Source organism: Cucumis sativus, chromosome 7 (assembly GCF_000004075.3).
Source record: "Cucumis sativus cultivar 9930 chromosome 7, Cucumber_9930_V3, whole genome shotgun sequence".
NCBI classification, from domain to species: domain Eukaryota; kingdom Viridiplantae; phylum Streptophyta; class Magnoliopsida; order Cucurbitales; family Cucurbitaceae; genus Cucumis; species Cucumis sativus.
In genome coordinates, this window is record NC_026661.2 from 13,015,537 (window position 1) to 13,038,785 (window position 23,249).

General features: G+C 34.2%; 2 protein-coding genes across 2 annotated transcripts; both read right to left on the reverse strand.

Moving 5' to 3' along the window:
* Positions 1-2,256: 2,256 nt before the first annotated feature.
* On the reverse strand, positions 2,257-7,348 carry LOC105436258 (sphingoid long-chain bases kinase 2, mitochondrial). The gene is made up of 10 exons (XM_031889221.1): positions 7,333-7,348; positions 7,077-7,156; positions 6,887-6,933; positions 6,744-6,784; positions 6,535-6,640; positions 6,327-6,441; positions 5,799-5,921; positions 5,617-5,717; positions 4,827-5,062; positions 2,257-2,629 (listed from the first exon to the last, which is right to left on the reverse strand). The coding sequence occupies exons 1-9, from the start codon at positions 7,346-7,348 to the stop codon at positions 4,933-4,935; spliced, it is 759 nt and encodes a 252-aa protein (XP_031745081.1). The 3' UTR covers positions 2,257-2,629; positions 4,827-4,932.
* Positions 7,349-10,441: 3,093 nt separating this feature from the next.
* LOC101213388 lies at positions 10,442-22,153 on the reverse strand. Its single transcript, XM_004150345.3, has 11 exons — positions 21,621-22,153; positions 20,269-20,603; positions 19,463-19,540; positions 19,249-19,351; positions 18,615-18,703; positions 18,256-18,367; positions 15,930-15,983; positions 15,803-15,851; positions 11,733-11,839; positions 11,061-11,173; positions 10,442-10,961 (listed from the first exon to the last, which is right to left on the reverse strand). The coding sequence occupies exons 1-11, from the start codon at positions 22,032-22,034 to the stop codon at positions 10,622-10,624; spliced, it is 1,794 nt and encodes a 597-aa protein (XP_004150393.1). The 5' UTR covers positions 22,035-22,153; the 3' UTR covers positions 10,442-10,621.
* Between the last annotated feature and the right edge of the window lie 1,096 nt (positions 22,154-23,249).

A 23,249-nucleotide genomic window follows, 5' to 3' on the forward strand; every position in this document is an offset into this window, starting at 1 on the left:
TTGTTAAAGATAAGACCATATCGGCAAGTGACTGTTAGAAGAAAAAGAAATGAAAAGCTCTCTCCTAAATTCTTTGGACCACATAGTGATAGCTAAAATTGGTCAGGTAGCTTACAAGCTAGAACTACCAGGGAATTCTACCATACATCTAGTATTTCATGTATCTCAGCTAAAGAAAGTAATAGGAGAGCACGAGGAAGACAGGAATGATGTTCCATGTTTAATTGAAAATCATGAATGGAGAGATATCCCAGAAGAGGTTTATGGTTATTCGAAAAACAAAGCAGGAAGTTGGGATGTGTTGGTGCAGTGGAAGGGTCTTCCACAACATGAGGCTACTTGAGAGTTATATGAGGATTTGAAGCAGTGTTTTCCAGATTTTCACCTTGAGGACAAGGTGAATTTGGAGAAGGAGAGTAATGATAGACCACCAATATTATATCAGTACAAGAGGAGAGAAAATAAGAAATAACACGTGAGGGTGAGGCACGTGTGAGTGATGAGAAGGGTAGCAATATAAATAAGTTTGTTAAAGGGCGGGAGAGTCCGTTTTTGAGTTTTTTGGAATTCAGTATCTTTCTGTTATTCCTTGAGAGAGAGGGAAACAGGAATTTGTTTTTCTATTATTTCAATCAATAATGTCGAATTACTATTTTCATCTACGGGTTCCATCAAATACACAAATGTAAAACCGTCAAAAAGGGGGACTACAACCAACAGTTGTAACTTCATGAATTTAATTCACTGATTCACTGGATACCTTGATATTACACCTCCTAAACCAGACGTAAGGCAAATTTAATTCACTGGATACCTTGATAATACTGTTGATTTCGTGTGCTTTAGTCAGGTGAAAAGTTGGGAAAATGAGTGAGCTTGAACAAACAGTACAGCACATATGCTAATAGGAAAGCACTTGGAGTCCACCGTAAAATATGGTATAGAAAAAGAAACTTTACATAGTTAAACCTAAACTACACTAGTGTTTTATCCCATGTGAAAGAATTTGGAAAATGGACACCTCTCTATAATTTGGAGAAACAAGCTACAAGAAAAATACAAAATCTCTCAATACACCAAATTACAAAGAGAAACGTGGACATTTTATCTAAAAATGATATGGGACCTTCTCTAAGCAAGAAGAGATATTGTTGCATAAAATTGTAGCTAGTAAAAATATTAAGTATCAGTTCTGTTTAAGCTGGCTTCATGAGTGTAAGAAATTTGGAGCTCTGTAGACCTAGTAGAGCCAGTAGCAATAACTTTTGGAAGAACATCTGGATATTGATCAATGAATGACCATCTTTCCTATATTTGGTTCTTAAAAGGTAAAATGTTACAGCCTTCCATAAAAAAGCTAATCAGGGGTGGAATGACTTATGAAGAGGTTGAGCCTGCTTGTTAGAAAGAATTTTCTAACCAAGAGGTCCCAACATCCAAGTGGCCTAACTTAATGATATAGTGCAGAAAACCAGCCAAATCAACAGAGTAGCTCTAGGTACTATGTGCTAGTTTTGACTTTGCCACTTTACATGATCAATCGATTTAGACCAGTTTAAAGTCTTGATTACTGTTGAGTTTTGCATGATCAGACAATGTATACCAGTCTAAAAGACAAAAGTAACACATAAAGGAAAAAAGCAGTGTTGGGAAATTATTACCTCTGCTGGTGTAGCTAGAATTAAAAGATGTTGTATTGCCTCAACAAAAACACCAGGCTTGGATTTGGTTAGCCCAACAGAACAGATGGCTTGCTCCTCCACATTAAACTCAGGACATTGAGAGGGGCAGTTACTTAGTGAGAAGGCCAGGGTTCAATGAGTCAGGCAGTAGGTCGGTTAGTTGAAATATAAATAGGAAATCTGTTTTGGACGGAAAGTTAGTTACTAAAAGAGATTAGTGAGTCTTTTGTTTAATCCTTGAAAGATAGGATAACAGTTGGAGAGACTTTGTATTCTTATATTCTACTAAGGATTTACATCGTTATTCATCAATAAAGTTTACTATTGAAATACAACATACTGGAGTTCAAACACAAACAGAGGAAGAAAAAAAAAGCACTAAAAGAAATGACAACAAAGCACTAAAGGAAATGAAAACAAAGCACCAAAGGAAATAAAAACAAAGCACCAAAGATCCAAAACCAAAAACAACATATCCAAAACAGCCCCACAAAACAGGGGGAAAAAACAACATAAAGAGAACAATTTTTCCACCTCAAAACTCAAAGCTCTTTAAAATATTTAAATAAGAAGGTTTCGACACTTCAAAATCATTGATTCTATGGATATGAAAAGAATTTGACCAAACATTAATTCCAAAATCATCACAATTACAAATGCGTTGAATGTTCAATTTGACAAGATATCTTGGTGCAACAAACAATATTGTGGATCACAATTAGATTTCAAAATACACATTAATAATGAAATTATCTAACATGGCCAAATTATACTCACCGCTTGTCAAATCACCAAAGAAATAAAGAATTGTCAACAGATGCCCAAGCTATTCGTATTTCTGGAAGTATTCCACATAAGGCAGTTCCTTCCCCACCAGCAGCATTATATCTTTCTACGAGCACTGGAGGTAACTCCCAAGTATCCACCACTTCCACTATAGGAGGCCACTATAAAAGAAGTAATGAACATAATAGCATGAAATTAATGCAATTTCTCAATTCAAACAAGTACGCAAGGTTGTACATTGCCAAACCAAACATTTGACAGTGTACAAAATGACTAGACTGCTTTTAGATGATGCAATGGTTAATAGTTCTTGAAAGTATCAAAAATTATATAATAACAACGAAAATTTGTAGACTGTAACACTAAACAAAAAGACTGTAACACTAAACAAAAATATACCTCAAAAACACTATAATACAAACCAAATATCAACATTTGCAAATTTTTTAATCAATATAAAGCCAATGTCATGTAGAACTTGCTAAAGACTTCCATAAAAGATAAACAAGAATAAGTCTAAAACTTGTTTTGGTGGAAAACAAAAAAAAAACGAGAAGATAACATGTTGCCAATTGAAAAAAAAAAAAAAGAGTACTACCAAAAATCATAAACCCCAAACTTCAATTCAAATTTTCAAAACCCATCATAAACCAACAACAATTACCTCCCTGGGGTGGGTTGTATAATTTAGCCTTGAAATTTCCCAGACATGCATCGAATCAAAATTTCAAAATCAACGGTATACTTATCTTTAACAAAAAAAAAAAAGAATTCAAACCCATGAAGTCTAACTAACCAAACAATTAGTCTTCTAGTAGCAGTAATTTAACACAAAAACAGAAATTAAAGGTTAGAACATAATTGCATGGCATTTCTATAAATTTATCACATGTTCTTTCTTCTTTTTTTTCTTTCCTTTTTTGATATAACTCTAACCATGTAGTTAAACTTCTACCTGTAGCAGTTAATTAAAATAGAGACAAACTATAGATTAACAAACAATTGGAAGGCCTCTCGATCAATTTATCACACAATAATTTCATACTTATGTCTCTTTGGAAGTATGAAAAATGAGAAATTGCTATTTTCCCTAAATAAGAAACTTCTTCATTTCTTTTTCATTGATTACTCATCCTTGTTCTTCAAAGGAAGTTCTCTCAATTTTCTTCAAAGGAAGGATCACATTCTCACCTACAAAGGGTATGTTTCTAATTTTCGTAACTTTATGCCTTAATATGGCAGTGTTGTATAATGCAAATCCATAATAGAAGAAACAGAAGAACCAAGAAAAATGAAGATTGAATATAATGTACTTTAATAAAATTAAAACAGTTGGAGAGTCTTTGCATTCTTATATTGTACTAAGGATTTACATCGTTATTCATCAATAAAGTTTACTAATGAAATACTACATACTGGAGTTCCAACACAAACAGATGAAGAAAACAAAAGCACCGAAGGAAATGACAACAAAGCACCAAAGAACCAAAACCAAAAACAACATATCCAAAACAGCCCCACAAAACAGGGAGAAAAAACAACACAGAGAGAACAACTTTTCCACCTCAAAGCTCATAGCTCTTTAAAATATTTAAATAAGAAAGTTTCAACACTTCAAAATCATTGATTCTGTGGATATGAAAAGAAATTGACCAAACATTAATTCCAAAATCACAATTACAAATACGTTGAATGTTCGATTTGACAAGAAGATATCCTAAACACGGCAGAAAAGTGTGAGGGAAGGGGAGAGGAGGGAGAAAGTAGAGAGAGAGAGGCAGTAGTTAGAGAATAAGTTGGGGGAAGAAATTTGAAATGAGAGAAAGAGAGAGAAGGGGAGAGGAGAGAGAAAGTAGAGAGAGAGGCAGCCGTTAAAGAAGAAGTGGGGGAAGAAATTTGAAATGAGAGAGAGAGAAGGGGGAGGAGGGAAAAAGTAGAAAGGAGTTAGAGAAGAAAAGCCCATTTAAGAAACATTTGAATTATTTGTCATAAAGCCCATTTAAAACGCAAAAAAAAAAAAATTAGAACTAAAACAAATATTTTGTTTTTAAAAATTAGACTAAAAAAAATCAAATTTCACAGCAACAAAAGAGAAAAACTTAAAGGTAAAAAAATTGTCAAATAAGAACCATTAACTAAAAGGGTAACTCGTAAAGCAACAAAATTTTCAGTAAAGTTAGCAAAAAAAAATTTGTTTTTCAAATAATTATAATCCAAAATTTTCAAAAAATGTGAAATTTCATTTAACAAGACAAGAAATTGTGAACATTATTTTCTAATTTTGGCCATGGATGAAAGTATGAAGCTTTTGTATAAAGAAGGTTTCAATACAAAAAAAAAAGTAAAATAACAACTTACTTTGTCTTCTCTAATTTGAGAGAGGAGTCCACGTTAGAAAAAAAGATCCTACGGCTATGAAGCTTTTGCTTATTGTTATTCTCTCTCTGCAAAAGGGAGCTCATGTTCAGCATATCATTTCAATGGCAGCTGGTAGAATATGGAATTTCCTTGGAAGAAACCCCAAGTGTTCCCCATCAGATTGAACATATATGCTGCCGCTGCAAGAAACTTCTTCCACTTCGATCGAACGAACGCTGCTTGAACAACAAAACAATAAACTGATGATAGTTGCATTGCAGACGAACAAGCTCAGAAGCAGAAATAGGAAGTTTTGATTGAGAAAAGGGCATCATTGCCAAACAATGAATTTTAATGAGGTGGAGCTGAAATGTGAAATCATGCTCAATCATATGTTCAACCATGGATGAGTTACATTGATATCGATTAATTGAGTTCATCAACGTTGACAAAGATTTAACAAGGAAAAAAGGATAATCATATAACTTTCTAATTTTGGTTGAGGATACATCAGAATGCCAGAAGTAAGAAGGTTTAACAATATTACTTTTCTTAGGGCTTCTCTGCTAGGTAAATAAAGCATCTCCATATAAGTTTGAGTGTAAGTTTTTCTCAAGCAAAAACTTGACAGAAATGAAAATCACAATGCTCCATGCAAATCCAGTTCAATTATAGTTTCTTCACCTCTGCTTCCACAAGTCTCCAACATAAAACAGACCGTTGGAGAGAGAAAATTGAAATACAAAATGGAAAATCTAGGCACATTATAATTTTTAAAGAGATGACTAACCTTCTTGATGTTACGTTTTTCACCGTCAAATATGTCCCATTGTATATTTTGTGTAAATTCAGAATAAAGTCATACCACTTGAAATCCTGAAGAATTACTACCTGCAAAGAAAAGCATCACATAGTTAAGAAGACAAGGAAGGAAAAAGTGATCAAATAAAATCCCACAGAAACGAATTATACCTCTAGACTCCTGTTGGAAGGATCGGCATTTGGCACAATTTTCATACCACCGCCAAAGTATTTAGCATTTCCAATGCATAGAGCAGTTACTTGTGGATACAGCTCCCATTCACCGTCATCAACCTGTGAGTTATGGCATTCTACATAGATGAAATTAAATAAAGATGGTAAAAATGCAGTCACCGCCCCCTCCAAAATGGTCTACATTTTGAAACCACCTTGAGACGAATAGGATCGGTATTAGGGGTTATTTGGGTATTGAGGGCATAACAATAAATAGTTAGGGAGTGGGTTATATTTGGTTATAAATAGAGGGATAGGGGAATGGAGAAGAGAAGCAATATTTGGGTTTTAGGGCTTGAGATTGTGATCTCAAGAAGGGAGGATCCAAGTACCTCGAATAACTTGATTTATTGTTTATTTCTATTATTTTTTATATTCAATATATTCGGGTTCTATCAAAGGCACACACCACAATTATTTCATACAATAAATTTAAAATTCTAGAGTTTCTTTCTATACGCTGACCTTAGTCTTAAAATCTCTAATTTGGTGTCCCATAAAGCCTTGCAAAGCACCAATCACATAGCATAAGTTTCCAAATTTCTTGTATCTAGCAGCATAAGAACCAGCCTTTGCACTTCTGCAAAAAGATCCATGCAATAAGATAATTAGATGTCTTGACTTAGCATAGTTTGTCGGTTAGCATCAATGATACTGTTTAGATTAACCTTACAAATGAATGTCTGCAACATTTGTAAAGTAATGATTCTCCCCATTATCTTCATTGACAACTTCAACATCAATTCGGTTCCTCAACCCAGCAGAATATCTTACATGAACTACCAATGGTAATGCAATGTTTGTGTAAACAAACAGAGCCATTTACAGTACTTCATCGACAGAAAAATTAGAGGGGAAGACAAAAGAGTGAAACAAGGATACCTTTGGCTATATGGTCCACAGCTTCAAAAGGATTGTTATTCCTAATTAAAAGAATGTTAACCAAGTTTGCTTAACCCCATGGAGGAAGTGATAATTGAAAGTCTCACATCGTACAAAAACACAATGCAGTAATGTGCACTTACCAACCAAATGCTCTTGCAAAATCCGAACCTGTTCCCAAGGGAATAATCTGCAAGTAGGCACAATAATATATGTAATCCAAGAATTCAATAGCAAAAATTCATGAAAATAATATGAACAAGTTACAGACTGATCAACAGCTAGTAGATAATGGAAATAACATAAGATAGTAACAATGAAGGAATCTCTTACACCAAGTGATGTCGATTTACGCGCTTCTCCATCATTATTAACAACAACAGGCTTTCTAGCCCAAAAGAAGCCATTAACCACTTGTCAATCAGAACAGATTAATTCTCTCATGCATCAAGTCAAACGTATACAACCAAACATCAATCCTAGAAATTTTCATTAAAAGTTGTAAAATGCTTGCTTATATCTAATGGGCAATACAAGAGGGTTGCTTGAATCAAAGCCAAGTTAAAAGTTACTTTTATAGAAAACAGACCCTGGTAACTAATCATTATTAAGTACCAAGTAAGTAGGAGAAGAAGAAGACATACTCAAGCTACACTAATGGTTAGATGTTACCACTGAAATCTCAGAGCTCAAAAACTATGGATAGATACAAACAATAGCTTCAAAAAGTTTGGAGGTGTTCAAGAGAAACAAAAAGAAATGCTGTTCATATACCAATCGAGCAATCACATCATTCAACTTGGGCGTGCAAGCAGTTTGGCTTGGTTTACTGGCTTAAACCAAAGATGACTAAAAAGAAAAGGTAAAACCAAGCCTGCGCCAAGCATTGAAAACTGAACTAATAGAAATGAGTCGTATCATACACCTCACGAAAAGTTCCATCTCCTCGTACAGCAATCACAACGTCAGCACCTTCCTGAATTGCCTATAAATCATTAAGTCAACAAAAAGATCGATAGTAACTGTCTGCTGTCCATGTATCCTGATTTGTGAACGGAAAAAAAAAAAAAAAAAAGCAATGCGAGAAAGAAACCCTTAAAATGGGGGAAGCCCTACTTCATCGGCGGCATCCCGGGCGGAGTGATTGTCAGCAACGGCTCGCCATTATTAGCGGGAGAGCTGGGGAGAATGCATGGTGAGAGAAGCACCACACGCTGCGGCCGTGGCTTCCATAAAAGGATAAAAGCATGCGTCAATGCTCCAAATGGGTGTGCCTAAACCTCTGGGAATGTCCAGAAACCCTAGCTCCGGGGAGGGTCGAAGGAGACCCAGAAAATGAGAAGATGTGCGATGGGGCGCGGTGCAGAGAAGGAAGATTGGAATCAGGGAATGGCGGATTTGTAGGGCTGGAAACACAATACACCGAGCAAGAAGAGAACCAAAGCGACGATAGAAAGGAAAAGAGGAGAGAATGCCCTAATCTTCATTTCCCCCCATTTCTTGTTGAACAAGAACGGAGTGAAAGTAAGGGAGGAGAACAAGAGCAGAGTGAAAGTAAGGGAGGAGGGAGACAGCTGGCCATTAACGTTTATTATTATTATTATTATTATTATTATTATTATTATTATTATTATTATTATTATATTTACACTCAATTTATTCAACTGGTTTCCATGGCCAACTGAACCACCTTCAAGATTTTGATGTCAGATCTTTCACAACACCAAAATTTCAAATTCAACAAATAATTAAATATTTCCACTGAATATTTAATTAAATATAACTTTCACAAAATCAAATAATTTTCATGGACGAAATCAAATAATGTCCAACAAATTAAATAAAACTAAGATAGTTACCTCCAAAATTTATCTTAATTTTGAGGGTGTTACATATTTGAATTTTAGTAAATATTTGTGATTTTTGAATTTTCTATCGTTGATTGAATGCTTGAATGAATGCATGATTGTATTGAATGTTTGATTGCATGTAGAATAGAAAATGCATGGATGTTCCATGTTCTTCTTTTCTTGTTAGGTGCCCTTTTATGATAATTTATGGTATACTTATCCTAGTTAAGCTTACTTGATTTTAAATAGGAAAAAGAGCATTCATAATTTTGATGTCCATTTAATAAAAAAAAAATTCACGTGTTATCTTATGCATTCATGAGTTATTCGCTAAGTCATGATAAACCTAAGATCCTTTAGAAAAGACTATTTGTTCTTAAATTCGTTTGTTGTCATCTCAAAAGGTTGGTCAAACCAACGAATCTACCTAAACAATTATTGAATAGGAAAAGCCGAATAGGAGCATAACAAAAGCTTGCTACCATGAAAGAAAAAAAACTATCCAAAGAAAGAAAAGAGCTACAAAGCTTACAAAATATTTGCTTTAAGGCAAAAGGTGAGGCTGGAGGAAAATAAGAAAAATGTAGAAATAGAAGCTAAAAAACAAATATGAGATTTTTTTTATGGCTAAGTTTAAAGCTTAGATTTCCTTCGTGATCAGTTAGAATTACTTGATGTTAGTGTGGTACAAACCCCTGATAAGGAAGCTTATTTTTCGACCTAGTAAAACAAGTACATTCCTAATCTTTTATTCTCTAGGTAGCATGTATGACGGATTTGACAAAGTGCCGAGCCTATAAGGAGAAATCTTTCTCATACCAGAGTAGAGGGAAAGCAAGCTTAGGGCACATTTAATGTTTTCGAAGCATGCCTAGTGTGTCAAAGTAACAAGACTTTGCACTCATTAAAACATGATTTTACTTAAATAAAAATACTTTAAAATGACTCTCAATTGATTGTTTTGCTCTTTAGAATATTCGATTGATCTTAAACTTAAGCATGGACAAATTGTTAAGACGTGAGATTCAATCCTAGCATCCTTTTTAACATCACCAACCTATGCATGAATGTTTGAGTTTCAATTTTTACTCCAAAACTATGGATGGTTGTTTCATTTCTTTTGTTTTTCCCCTTAAAATAGTTCGTTGCTTCTGATTGTGATGTGCTTAGAAAGTCTAAATGTACCATGCAACTTTGAGACTAGTTTTATTTAAAGAGTCTACTTTATTGCTAGGCCCACGTGATATCAAAGTATAATATATTCATAAAAGTTAGGTTATGTATTGTTATAGATTTATATTTACGTCGTGTTGTTCATTCAATCAATTTAAAAGATTTGGAAGGAACAACATTTTTGTAAGGTCACCCCAGTAATTCCTCTCACGAAGTCTTCTCTCTTAGACAACTCCTTGCTCTAACTTTTCCACAGTATGATTTTTCCTACAATTTTAATTAGAACTTTTCTCCTCTACTCGTTACCTAAATGTGATTAAAATTTGTTTACTTGCCACCATTAACCTTTATTTTATTTGTCTTCATTTTAACTTAGAAGCTAATAAGATCGTTTTGAAACAATTTTAAAGATTGAAAGTTAACTATAAAGTCACAATTTATAGACCACTACTACGCGGTTTGAAAACATAATTTTGACCAACCATATTTTGTTATATAGTCTGCATGTTAAAAAGAAACTAATTTATTTTAATTTATGACCATTAAGAATTATCTTGACCTTAAATTAAAATTTGATGACAAAATAAACGGCAAAATAAAAAAAATGCCATGCAACACTTTATGAAGATTGAAGATCACATATTTTAAATTCATATCATGAAAACAAAACTAGAATACACTAGTTCAACTTGTAATATAAATTATATTGCAATTAAAACTTATGAAAAAGGAAATATAATACAACATAGTTACAGATTTGTGTGACAGAAGATGACTAGAGAATGATTTGTAAAGAAAGTTCCTATCCACAATTATCCCATATTGCAAATACAAATAATTCTAACATTCAGTTTTCTAAAGAAAATTCCTTTGGTAGCTTCCTGAGGAAAACCTTGAACCTAAGCCCTGAGCCATGTTCTCAGGATCAAAATTTATGCTCTTCCTACCAGCAGTCAAGTCCTTCTCACGATCCCAAGGCTTCCATGGATGTTTCCCCACCCATTCGTCTTCTTTCTCCACCACCTGCTTCAATTTTTTCTTTCCACGGCTTTTCACCCCTTCTCGGTGCTTCTCTACAAGTGATTTCGAGCGTTTCTCTTGATTATATTTATCTACTAAAGCTGACTCTGCACTGTATTTCTTTGCTTCTTCGTTGGAAGCAAGTGCAGCAGCTTCATTGTATGCTTCCAAGTAACTGTTAGACGAAAGATTGAATGAACAATATTTTGTATTATGATGTTAAGAATGAGAATTGAATTTAAACTTTTGACTCTACATGGTAAAGAGTGTGCACCTCATCTTTGCTTTTTGAGCTCTGTCAGAAGGCGTGTCAGTCCAAACACTTGTATCACCACGACTTTCCTTGGAGCTCTTGCTGAATCTAGAAGACTGCATAGTCATGCCAGGCTGGAAGAGAGCAAAAAGTTCAAGATGCAAGCTTCATAGCTATATTTTAAGAGTGTTCAGGTTAAACATCAGGTAGAAAGTGAGAGAACAATCATGTTACTTTGGTGTCAAAATTATAAGACATCGTAACAAATGCCGAACTATTAAGGTTCCATTCGTTCTTCTACCCTTAAAGGACAGTTTTAAACCGTCAAATGCTAAAGGTAGAATAAAATGAACAAGATAACAATCATGTTACTTTCCTCTATTTTCATTTTTCCAAGACAATAACCTTAATCTTATTTCCCATTTTAATGAAAATATAGGAAGGATAATTGAATGAAATGCGGCAGCTCTGCAAACTTTTTCAAAAATTTGAAACATCTAATAAGAAATCACAATTTTCCTGAGATATTACGAACAGTATAGTTAGCAATTCTCTCACTCTCTCAGTGCGTGTATATATGTATGAAACAGAGACGATGAGACATGACTTGAGAAAAGTGTAAATAATCCGAGACAGTATAAGCAGAAGATGCAAAAGAGAATTAACACCAATATGGGAAAAAAAATACATTACCTTTCTTTCAGGAGGTAGGTTGGTCATCCATTCATCTCTTTTGGGTTCTGCTGTAACTTCATCATCCATGTTGGCAAGGAGTTCTTCATCACCCTCCATAGATATTCCTGCAGAGAAAGAAAAAGTTTCACTGACAGGATGAAGTAAAGACATGGTTTCACTGATTGCAGCCCCCCAAAACTGCACCAATTACCAATGGCAACATTCATCCACAGCAAAAATGCACGAACCGAAAGCAAACTCTAATTCACAAAACAGTATGTTTTTCATGAATAGCTGCAAAAATTGGTCACTGTTTTATTGAACAGTTCATTGGACTGTGATATTCAATATAGTAGCATTTGTTAAAGTTTTTTCAAATACAAAGGGGTGTATTGGCCCAATAACAAGTAGGTGGAGTAGGCTATTATAGCTCACCCATCTTTGGCACTCTAGTTATAATAGTTGGTGTTTCCAACTATTACTGCCCACAATTAATTGTAGAATTACTATTTCAAATCTCTCTTTTCCGTAGTGTTTACTATTTCCTACCCAAACTAAAATAATATGTACCCAGAACACAAACTATTTTAACCTATAAACTATCATAACCCACATACTATAACAACCAACTTGGCGCCCCAAACATCCAAGAATGTAATTAAAATTTCAAGGATGGTAGTAGGTCTAGGTTCGATGTCATTCCCCATCCTCGTCCAAAACAACATAAGAGTTAAAGTTCCATCCAAACCCATCTCCATCCTCACAAAGAAAACTATAATCTCTACTTCCTTTTGTTAAAAGTAATAAAGAAATAGACACTGAGTTACATGGAAACCTGAGTACCGGGAGAAAAACCACGATATGACTTTCTTATTAGTTTCTCAAATTAACAAAAGATACAAAGGAGAAAATAAATAGACAACAAACTTATGATAAAAAAGGAAAGCAAATTAGGGTAAATCCTTCCTTGAACCAAGCCCACTAATTCAAACACTCCCCCTCAAGTTGGGATGTAGATATCAATGAGACCCAACTTGCTAACACATGAGTCAAAGCTTTGTCTAAGAAGCCCCTTGGTGAGAGCATCAACAACCTGTTGGCTCGAGGGGATTTAAGGATTGCATATGCTACCATTGTCCGATCTTTCTTTAATGAAGTGTCGATCATTCTCCACGTGTTTAGTTTTATCATGTTGAACTGAATTGTTGGGGATGCAATCCAATTCATTAAAGAGATGCTAATTAACTGGATTAGCATAATTGGGAGATCCTATTCTTCGAGATTTTCCCCAAAACAGCCTCTTCCAACGTATGATTCCAACGTATGAGGGACAAAATCGTCTTTTGGAGAGATGGGGCTGGTAAGGTAGGCTTCCGAGTCGAAGAATGTTTGTGGCTAATTTTTAAGAGTTGCCTAAGGCCCTTTCCTTTCGACCTGCAGTTCTAGGGGTTTCATCGATGGGATAATGAGATCTGAGGCTAAAACAAGTGCTTCTTTTTGTCTTTATCCTTTTACTGTAATCAGATGCCTAAGTTTATCCCAGTTAATCGCGTGAAAGGCCTAGCCAACGGCCTTGATCTGAGGAAAGATACTGAAGAACGGATCTTGAATACTCTGAACACAACTGAATGAAACCCACTCCCAACCTTCACTCATTTTCTTCTTACGCTCATAGTACTACCTGACCCTTGTTCTTCGTCAGTCGGGTTCTGATCGTATGGAGCCAGAAGGATATTAGGAAAGGCCAATGTGAGTGTATGGGAGGGAAGTGTGTCACAAGAAGAATTATTTTCCACCAGATTAGGAAAATCTGTTGAAAGTTCAAATGGCGAAGAATCAGGGGAATGTGAGTAAGCCGGCTCGGTTACTAAGGAAACAATAGGTGATTTTCCTTTTTTGTCATGTGAATGCTCTAAATTCGTAATTGTTGAATTAAATTTCGTGTGACGTTGTCAGTTATGTGGAGTCCTTCGCCGCCCCATTAGATTTCGCATTCGTCCCCATATTCAGTTTGTGGTGGCCGAAACGTCGACCCCATGAATATTCACTATAATTTGAGATTCCAGCACATCTTGAATTATGTTAATCATTTGAGGAACATTTGTTAACTCTAGAGGACGACCATGAAGTTTCCAACATTAATCTTTAGTGTGCTACTGTTTCTTGCAATGCTCACAAATAGGGATCGGTTTTCCGTTGTTCTTTTCACTGTCATAGGTCGAGGATCTAGCACTGAAGGCAGCAGAGTCAGGAATAGTATGAAGACTCATGGCATTCATACTGTCTTCTTCAAGGAATTCATAACACACTTCCATTAAGGAGGAAAGGAGTCTTTGGCCAAGTATACAACCACAAACAATGTCAAACTTAGGATTGAGACCTGCAAAGAAGTCATAAATTTGACCCGCTTCTTCAAGTCTAGCATACTGTATGACATCATTTAGAGTATCCCACACTGTCTCTCTGCACATATTCATCTCTTGCCAGAGTAGAAAGAGTTTATTGAAGTAGGAGGTTACATATAGAGTTCCTTGCTTGCAATCATGGACTTATTTTCTCAGTGTATATAGAAGAAAGGCGTTATGACGCTTCGAATAGAGTTTCTGAGTAGTGTCCCATAGATCCTTCACAGTTCCTGCATAAAGCAAAGGTTTGCCAATTTGTGGTTCCATACTATTAATCAACATGGACCAAATAAAAGAGTCCTCTCCTCTCCAAAGATGTTCTTGGGCATCGCCGTGTGGGGGACGAAGAGTCTCCCCTGTCAAAACAAAATTGGTGACGTCCCTCAAGAAACATTTTTACTGATTGAGACAAAGAGAAGTAGTTCTGGCCATTCAGCTTCTCCCTTGGAAAGACACCTATAGATGGTGTCAAAGAACTAGTTATATAATTTGAGGACAAAGTTGGGAGCGAAGTTACCGAATTCTTGGAATACATTGGCTAGTCGGTTGGTTTGGATTGTGCCAAAGATTCACCAACTTTAAACCCTGGTTGATTATGGAGTTGATCAATCCCGATACCATGGATGTAGAAAATCAAAGGGCAACAACGCATGAAAAGATCGCAGTCTGTGAACCAAGAACCACGACTACGCGTGGATGTGCAGCTGACCGTATGGGTACTGCGGCTGGACTTGAGAAAACATGTGGGAGTAGGTCGAGTGAACGGCGGAGGAGTTGAACGATGGCACATGGGCAGACAGCTGAGGTGCTTGCAGTTGTTTCCTCCACTAGGCTACGCAGCTGATGCCGAGCATGAGCCCATCGTGGTCACCGACTGCTTCTAAAATTAGTGGAGCAACTTTCCCATGGCGGCGACAACGACGTTGATCTTGACGGCAGCGACGACAACTGTCTCATCTATTTCTGCTTGGGTTTCATCTATAATCGTGTCTAGGGTTTCATCTTTACCTCGCTCCAATACCATGTTAAAAGCAGTAAAGAAAATAGACACCGAGTTACGTGGAAACTCGAGTATTGGAAGAAAAACTACGATCTGACTTTCATATTAATTTCTCATATTAACAAAAGATACAAAGGAAAAAATAAATTGACAACAAGTTTATGATAAAAAGGGAAAGGAAATTAAGGTAAATCCTTCCTTGGACCAAGCCCACTAATTCTAACACCTTTGTGTACCTTTTTTTCCAGTTTCCCAAAATCCCTCCCTCACTTTCATGGACAATAGGACAAATAGCCAAAAAGAGAAGATCACTTAGACCCAAACGAGGTTAGAAACTAACACTGGTGTTCATATTAAACACATCACTCCCCTCACACACCTGAATTTGTATTCCACACTGCATTGCTTAAGATGATTAGGTTTTCTTCTCTATTATTCTCAATGAATAACTCTCTAATACTTTGAGTTTATTAATAATAAAGAAGCTTATCTCCTTTTCAAAAAAAAAAAGAAAAAAAGATGATTCAGTTTTACCCTTATTTTCTGGCTGATTAAAAGTTAATGTTTCGCATTAAAAAAATCCAACCATCTAGAAATAGGAGAAAAGAAGAGTAAAACGAAGTAGAATTCCATCAATGTAAAAAGAGAACATAGACCTCATGAATAGACATCGATCATCTAACCTTGTGATTTTCTCCATTTTGCAGCCTCACGCATCCCTCTTAATTCCACCTGTACAAGTAAAAACATTGATTCAAAATTGACCCTTGCACTTATACAGGGACGTAGAACTTGAATCAAGATCCATACTTTAAATTGTTCCTGTTCCTCCTTAAATTTAATTTTGTCATCCAGTGCCTTCCGCTGCAAAATTGAAACATCACATGTAAGAAGCTGGTTTTTCCACTTTTTTCAAGTCATGTAGATGCAATTAGCTATGGAGTTTCTTTGTATTGAATGGTAAACATGTTCCTTTGTCAATTCGACCTTTAAGTGTTTCTTCTTAAGAGTACCAATGTAATGTCCAGAGACATTGAAATTGAAAGAATCAGGTTTCGCCTACATCCTTTTATGAAGCATTTTTCATTTGTTACATTCGGTAGCCCTTCATTACATATCAATTGTGCATTTAGTGAACGAGATATATTTGTAAGATCATTTAGGGCCCGCTTTTATAACATATCCCGTTTCCTGCTTCTGGTTTCTTGTTTCCATTTTGTCAACAGGATCCGTAACTATTCTTATTTTCAGATCCCTTGGGAAAGAAAAAACAAAAATAAAACTTGTTTGATAACTATTTGTTGTTTCTCGTTTCTCGTTTTAAGTATATTCTTTTTTTCACTTCTTCCCTTGTTTTATAGTTTTAATATAATTTAGTAATATAATGGTACTAAATTATATAAAAAATATATTAATGCATTTATATCAAAAGTTTACATGATCTAATACAAATAAGTTCTAATGCAAAATTTAAAACAACAACCCAATTGTTTTCAACCTCAAAATGTTGTCAAAATTTGATTAATGTTTTATTTGGCACTTGATTCATTCAACTTAAACAGAAGACAGAATTTACTCAATTTTTTATCTCTTTTGTATACTTTGCTTTCTTGGTCTAAATTTACTCCTTTATTTTGCAATTACAACCTTACATCACTTGTTTCACAATGGAATAGCATTCTGTAATCCCTTAGCATTACTTGCCATTTTGAAATTTCATACTATTGAAAGGACACACCAATTTACGTGGAAACCCGAGTATCGGGAGAAAAACCACGATTGTTTGTTGTTATTATTTTCTAATGAATAAAACAATAGGTACAAGGGAGAATAAATAGAGTATACAATGGAATAAAAAAGGAAAAGATTTAGGAAAATAAGGAAAACATTCCCATAATCTTTCCATAATTATTCTATGATTCTAACCAGGAAAATGCCTAGAAAAAAGGAAAGAATTCCAACACATACAAAATTATAATTATATGTTTCTCATTTTTTTTTAAAAAAAAAAAAAGTTATTCATTGCAAAATTAAAATACAAAATTGAAAATTGAAAATAATATTATCGATATACATGTTGAAAACATTTATATACAAATTAAAAATAATATATAGATATTCCTATTGACAATTTGAATTTTAAAACTAAAAGAACCTATAAAGTATATCTTGGATATTTTAAAATTCAAAAATTAAAATAGTATATTACAATAAAGCTCATAAATAAAAAATAAAAACAAAAGATGTTCTCCTAGAATTTACCTAGAACAAAGTCATCAACCTGTTACAGCAGGCGCAAACCATGACCAGCATAGCACAAATACCATTTGGCTAATGGTAGAAACTTAGATATAAGCATGAAATAGAAACGAAAGAGTAGAAACTACATTTTATAGTTCCTAAAATTCAACCTCAATTTTAAAAACGTTTCTTAAATAACAAACGGGATGAGTTATCAAACAAGTTTGTTTCTAAGAAAATGAAAAGAAAAAAAAAGTGGGAACGTTATCAAACATGCCTTGTTCATATTCATATAAAGAATATGAAAATGTCAATTATCTTTCTAAACCAGTTTGAATTGACAAGCTGCTATAATCTAAATTCCAGAAGTAAAAAATGGACAAGAAAACAAAGAAAATTTTACAATAAAAGCAAGAGATAGACTCCAATTAATCATAAAGCAATGAAGATAGGCATAGAACTCTTAGTGCTAGAAGACTAAAGCATGCATGAATAAATGTGTCAATCAATCATAAGCTACTCAAGTTCCAAACTAAATTCCACAACGCCACCAAGAAGCTCAAATGTAACTCAAAACTTCAATTCTGGCGAGATACTTTAAGTTTTTTTTGTACATCCTGTTTTTTGTTTATTTATTTATTTTTAACCTTTTGGGGCTTATTTCTTTTACGTCATGTTGGAGATTGTTGCGCCCTCAAAATGTACCATGAATCTTTCATGTATAAAAATTTTGTATCTCTAGAGATCTTTCATCATAACAAGCTCTTATTTAATAAGGAAATAAAAGAGCAAAAACAAGCTAGATATTGGTTTCAACCAATAGAAGAGATGGCACAACTAAAAGATCTCTCGTTATCAAAATCAAGTTCACATCAATTGATGGGAAAAGAATTACCTTATCAGGATCCTGTAATTCCTTGAAAGCATTATTCAATCTAATAAAAGCTTGGTTGGCATGAGGATGAGAGCATTTGTCTGGATGCACCAAAAGTGACATTTTCCAGTACCTGAAAAAAAATGCACCAGAAATTACTAAAGTGCCATTTAAAATGATCAGCATTGGGGAGTAAATTCATAATTCTAATCAAATCTCCTACAATATTGCAATCATAGATTCATATATAAAAGCCTTGCACATAATCTACAGTAGTTCATCATAATCTAGTTAATATGAAATGTGTAAGTTTCGAGAGCTAAGTACCAATATTTTTTTGGACAATGGAACGCTGCATATTATAAAAATCTCAATCATACCTCTTCTTAATATTTTCAATGGAAAGGTTTCGGTTCAATCCCAAGATGTCATATGGACTATCTCCCTCAACATCCATAATTCTTGAAACCTGAGATGAAAATATTATTAGTTAAAAGTGTACCATTTTTCATAAAATGGTTGTGCATCAAACCATATACTAACGTAATGGTTACTTTGATCATTTTGAAATTAGATTTTAACTTCATACGAGATGCTTTTGTATAATAATTCTCATAGCAATTTATTCTTTTTTTTTCTTTCATTGTAAGAAACTGAGAATTCCTTGAGAAAATGAAAGAATAACAAGGAAATACAAGAAAAAACAAGTCCAATAAAAAATGGATGTCCAAGAACTACTTAAGAGGAAAGGACTCCAATCACAGTGTATCCATCTTGCAGCAAATTGGAGATAAAATAAACTTGACTACTCTTCCCATCAGAAATCAATACAATGAAGTGACAGCTTTAACTACTCCTGAGGAGGGAGTTGAAAAGCAATTCAACAAATGGCATATTCTCCTTTACCATAAATATTGGAAATTTGAGATTTAGTCATGATTCATGAGAGATTGAATTGTTTCCACCACCAAACTTAGTTTAGCAAATATTACAACAAGTCAAAGTAAAGCAAACCTCTTCAAACCGCTCCGCCTCATTAGCTGTTTCAGCTTCTGCAACCATAGCAGGTGGTGGAGGCCCGACAAAAAGCTCATCGTCTTCCTCCAATTCAACTTCCCTGGAAATATTGAAAAGATGGAAATAAGTCGTTTCACAGATATGTCTGTTCAAAGTTTTTGATCTAAAGATTACATGATTAAATACATATTCATAACATTTAATGAAATACCTAAGCTCAGTTTGTGCTTCGGTTAGTTTTGCTGCAGCAGCAAGCAGCTCAGCTGATGGCATTTCAGGGCCAAGCATCCTGAAGCAAAATATGAAAAGACAGCAACAATATAAAATCAAAAATTTCAAAGCAATACCTTAACAACGTGAGCTATCAAGTTACTTCCAAGATGATTTGGCACCATGTTACCAAGTCAAGAACCATGTACCAACTCCAAGAGTCCAACATTATGTTGTTTATACTATGTTATTAGGTTATTACGTAATATCAAAAAGATGATTGAAAACCAAGTTCAGACCCATGTGAAAGTTGGGATAACCGATAATGGGTGTTCCTCACAAATCTTGAGAACTTTAATCACGTGAAAGAAACCGTTCACCAATCCTTTTGTGGGGATATCAAAAGAAGAAATGGAAACGTGAAGCTCTTAAACTGTTGGTGTTAAGCACTTGTGCTTCTAAGAAATTTTGGTGAATAGCTGCCTCTTCAAGAGGATTGTTATCTTTCAAAAAGGCACCACAAATCCAAAGATAACACATACCTCACCTCTTGGTCTAAAACTACTAAAAGGGCAAAACACGTTTCACTCCCTAACTTTCAGTCAATTTCCTTGTTTAGCCTTTCTAGAGTGGACATTTACTATAGAACGCATAGCAGGCACGTAAAAAGCTAACAAGTGTAATACTTCAAAAATGTAAATGTTGAGAACTTGTTGATTAATGATCCAGTTTTATGCTTCCAGTCGAGTTTCAAAGCCATATTTCAAGGCTTCAGGCTATAAATAATTATATGGAGAAATCAGTTACCTTCTTTTAGGACCACTGGCTTCACCATCTGGGTATGCCAATTCTGACATGTTGTCCTCTCTTGCTTGTGTGGCTTCCATATTCAAAGGCGGTGACGATTTATCATCCAAAGTTATAGCATCGTCAACCGGTTTGCTCTTTTGATCCATATGCATCTCAATAAGTGGTCCAATAACTTCCAAAGTGGGACGAACACTGGACGGTAGTAAGAATACCCTTTCTTGAGATTCTTCAAGATTTAATGAAACAAACAACGTCTTCAAACGTTTGGTCAAACACTTTACAGAAATTCCGCTAATATCAACCGCTTGTCCATCATCAATCATCTTGAGAAGCTATTAATGAATAAGATAAGGAAAAGTCTCTCATAAAAAAAGATGAGGAAAATTAAAAACAATTACTAAATGCAATGTAAAAATGTTGTAGTCAGAATAACAATAGTTATATGTTAGTTTCCTAAGGCTTGTCTATCATCAATTATTCTCAGTCAGAAGATACTATTTGTAAAAGAAGATCAAGAAAACAAATATCAACCACAAAAGTGTCACAGGATAAACAAAAAATATTTGCCTGTAAGTTGTATCAAGAGTGTTAGATGAACAAGCAATCAAATAAAACATTTGGCAATAGAACATACTTAATTCATCACAACAAAGTACTTGATTGTATACCCTATAAGCATAATGATCATTAACATCATTGGTTCCAAAACACCAGATGACTTTATTGCACAATAAGTTCCAAAAAGAAAAAATATATCTATAATACAAAACTAATATCTATTAAAAGAAAAAGGTACAGATGAGGAAGAGGAGGGCAAGAGAATATATCACTTGATTCACATCAACAACCTCTCAGCTTAAAAGTTTCAAGACGACCATTGAGCGGTTTCTGAAAACTCCTTCCCTAACTTAGTATTCGTTTTTAGCAATACCCACCCCCCTACAAGTTTCAAATCGACCATTGACAGGTTTTGGAAACTCTTTCCCTAACTTGGTATTCTTTTTTAGCAACATTTTTTTTTCATTTCATAATGAGAAGTGTTGTTTCCATTTAAAAAGAAAAAGAAACAGAAAAAAACTTGGTATTATTTCTCTGCAAACATATTTTGGCAATTGAGAGTTGTTTTTGTCCACTTGTCTTGTAGGGTTGTCTTATCTCCTTCTCTTGTATTAGTACACATTTCTCAGTTTCAAACCCCCTGACAAAAAGCCATCAACTCTAATGAAACTACCCTTCCAACTAGAATTCAAAGATTCAACAAATATACACAACAATAACAAATGAGAAACATTATCAGAATCCAGAACAAAATGAACCCAACAAATACCACAAGGATTCAGGGCAAGAACCTGTTTTAAGTCATTCCCAATATCAGGAAAGTCCTTCAGCAGCTGACGTAGAATCACTTCAGGCTCCTTAATCTTCACCTTCCGTCTATCAGATTTGGTATTAACAGAATTCCCTGAATGGGATGACTCGTTATCACTTTCAGATCCATAATCATCCTTCTTTCTCTTACTCTCCCTTCTCAATTTTTTCTTTCTCCTCTTCCTATCTCTCTCCCTGTTCCTATCTTTCCTCTTCCTCTCCCTATCTCTAATCCTCGACTCTCGTTCCTTGTCCTTCTCCCTTCTAGAACTGTCACTGCGGTAATGGCGGCGAGACCGCATAGAGGAGCTGTCGGAGTCATCGGAGGAAGAGGGTGATGATGAAGAAGGGTCTTCTGAACCCGCAGTACGCTTCTTCTTCCTCCGACTGCCCATTGAAAATTCAGAAACTCGTCCAATAACTGGGGGATTGGGAAATTGTCATTCGATCACGGCAAGGTTTCGTTATCATTCCAACAATTTTCTTGAGGTTTTTGGGAATGAAAATTGGCTCTTTTCTTTTAAATTTTCTGAAATTTTAATATAAAAATATTTACATTTTTAATATTAAAAAATTATTTATATATTTTTTTTCAAAGTTATTGTAATAATTGTCAGTTGGTTAAGCTCACGTTGACAAATCATTTATATTTTTCTTGTATTGTTTACGTTTCCAATCGAAGTAAACGTAGATACTGTTTATTTATAGTATATATAAAATGATATTTTATCTCCAGCATATAATGGCAGTGGATAAATTTTGTAGTCCTGTTACCTTTTTATTATAACATTTTTTAGTTTTGGTTTAGTAACAATTTTATCATTCATAGATTTAGGGTGCGTTTGGATTACCTAGGAAACAAAATGTTTTTTTCTTAAGAATACATATTTTTAAAATCTTTTTTTATAAAATGAGTTTACTATACTAACCATGTTTATATTTAGGTCAAATTATCATAAAGGCTATTAAATATTATGAACTAATTCCATGAAGAAATACACATTTTGAATCATTTTTCATAAATATATTTTAAAATTAATCGTAGGGTGCTTTGAAATTATTAAATTTTTAGTTACTTAAAACGGGACGTTAATTTTATTTTTTTGGACAATTCGATTATTAGAAGTACAAATATCTTGAAATATAAATACATAACCATAAAACAAATAATTGATTTCTAACAACGACAAAATATAAATAAGAACAATGATTTTTCCAAGATAATATAATATCAACTAGACAATAAGGTGTGCAGTTCGATCACATTCCTCATTCATCTTCATTTTATGAACATGACTGATCATGTTCGTCAATGATGTCCTACTTATTTCTTTTACAGATGATAAGATGAAGTAGATTTGGCTGAGAGATGAACATTTGCAAATCTCTATATTTAAATGTATATAAATTACAAATGGAAAAAATATTCAAAGTATTAAAAAAAAAAAAAACAAAAAACAACCATGCACTCATGTATTTCATCTAAAATTATTTATTTCATAATCACGTTTTTTAAAAGTTATTTTAAATCAATACAAAACACTTCAAGTTATCTTAAAATAAATTATTTTTAAACTTAAACACTTCAAAAATTAATCCAAACACACCAT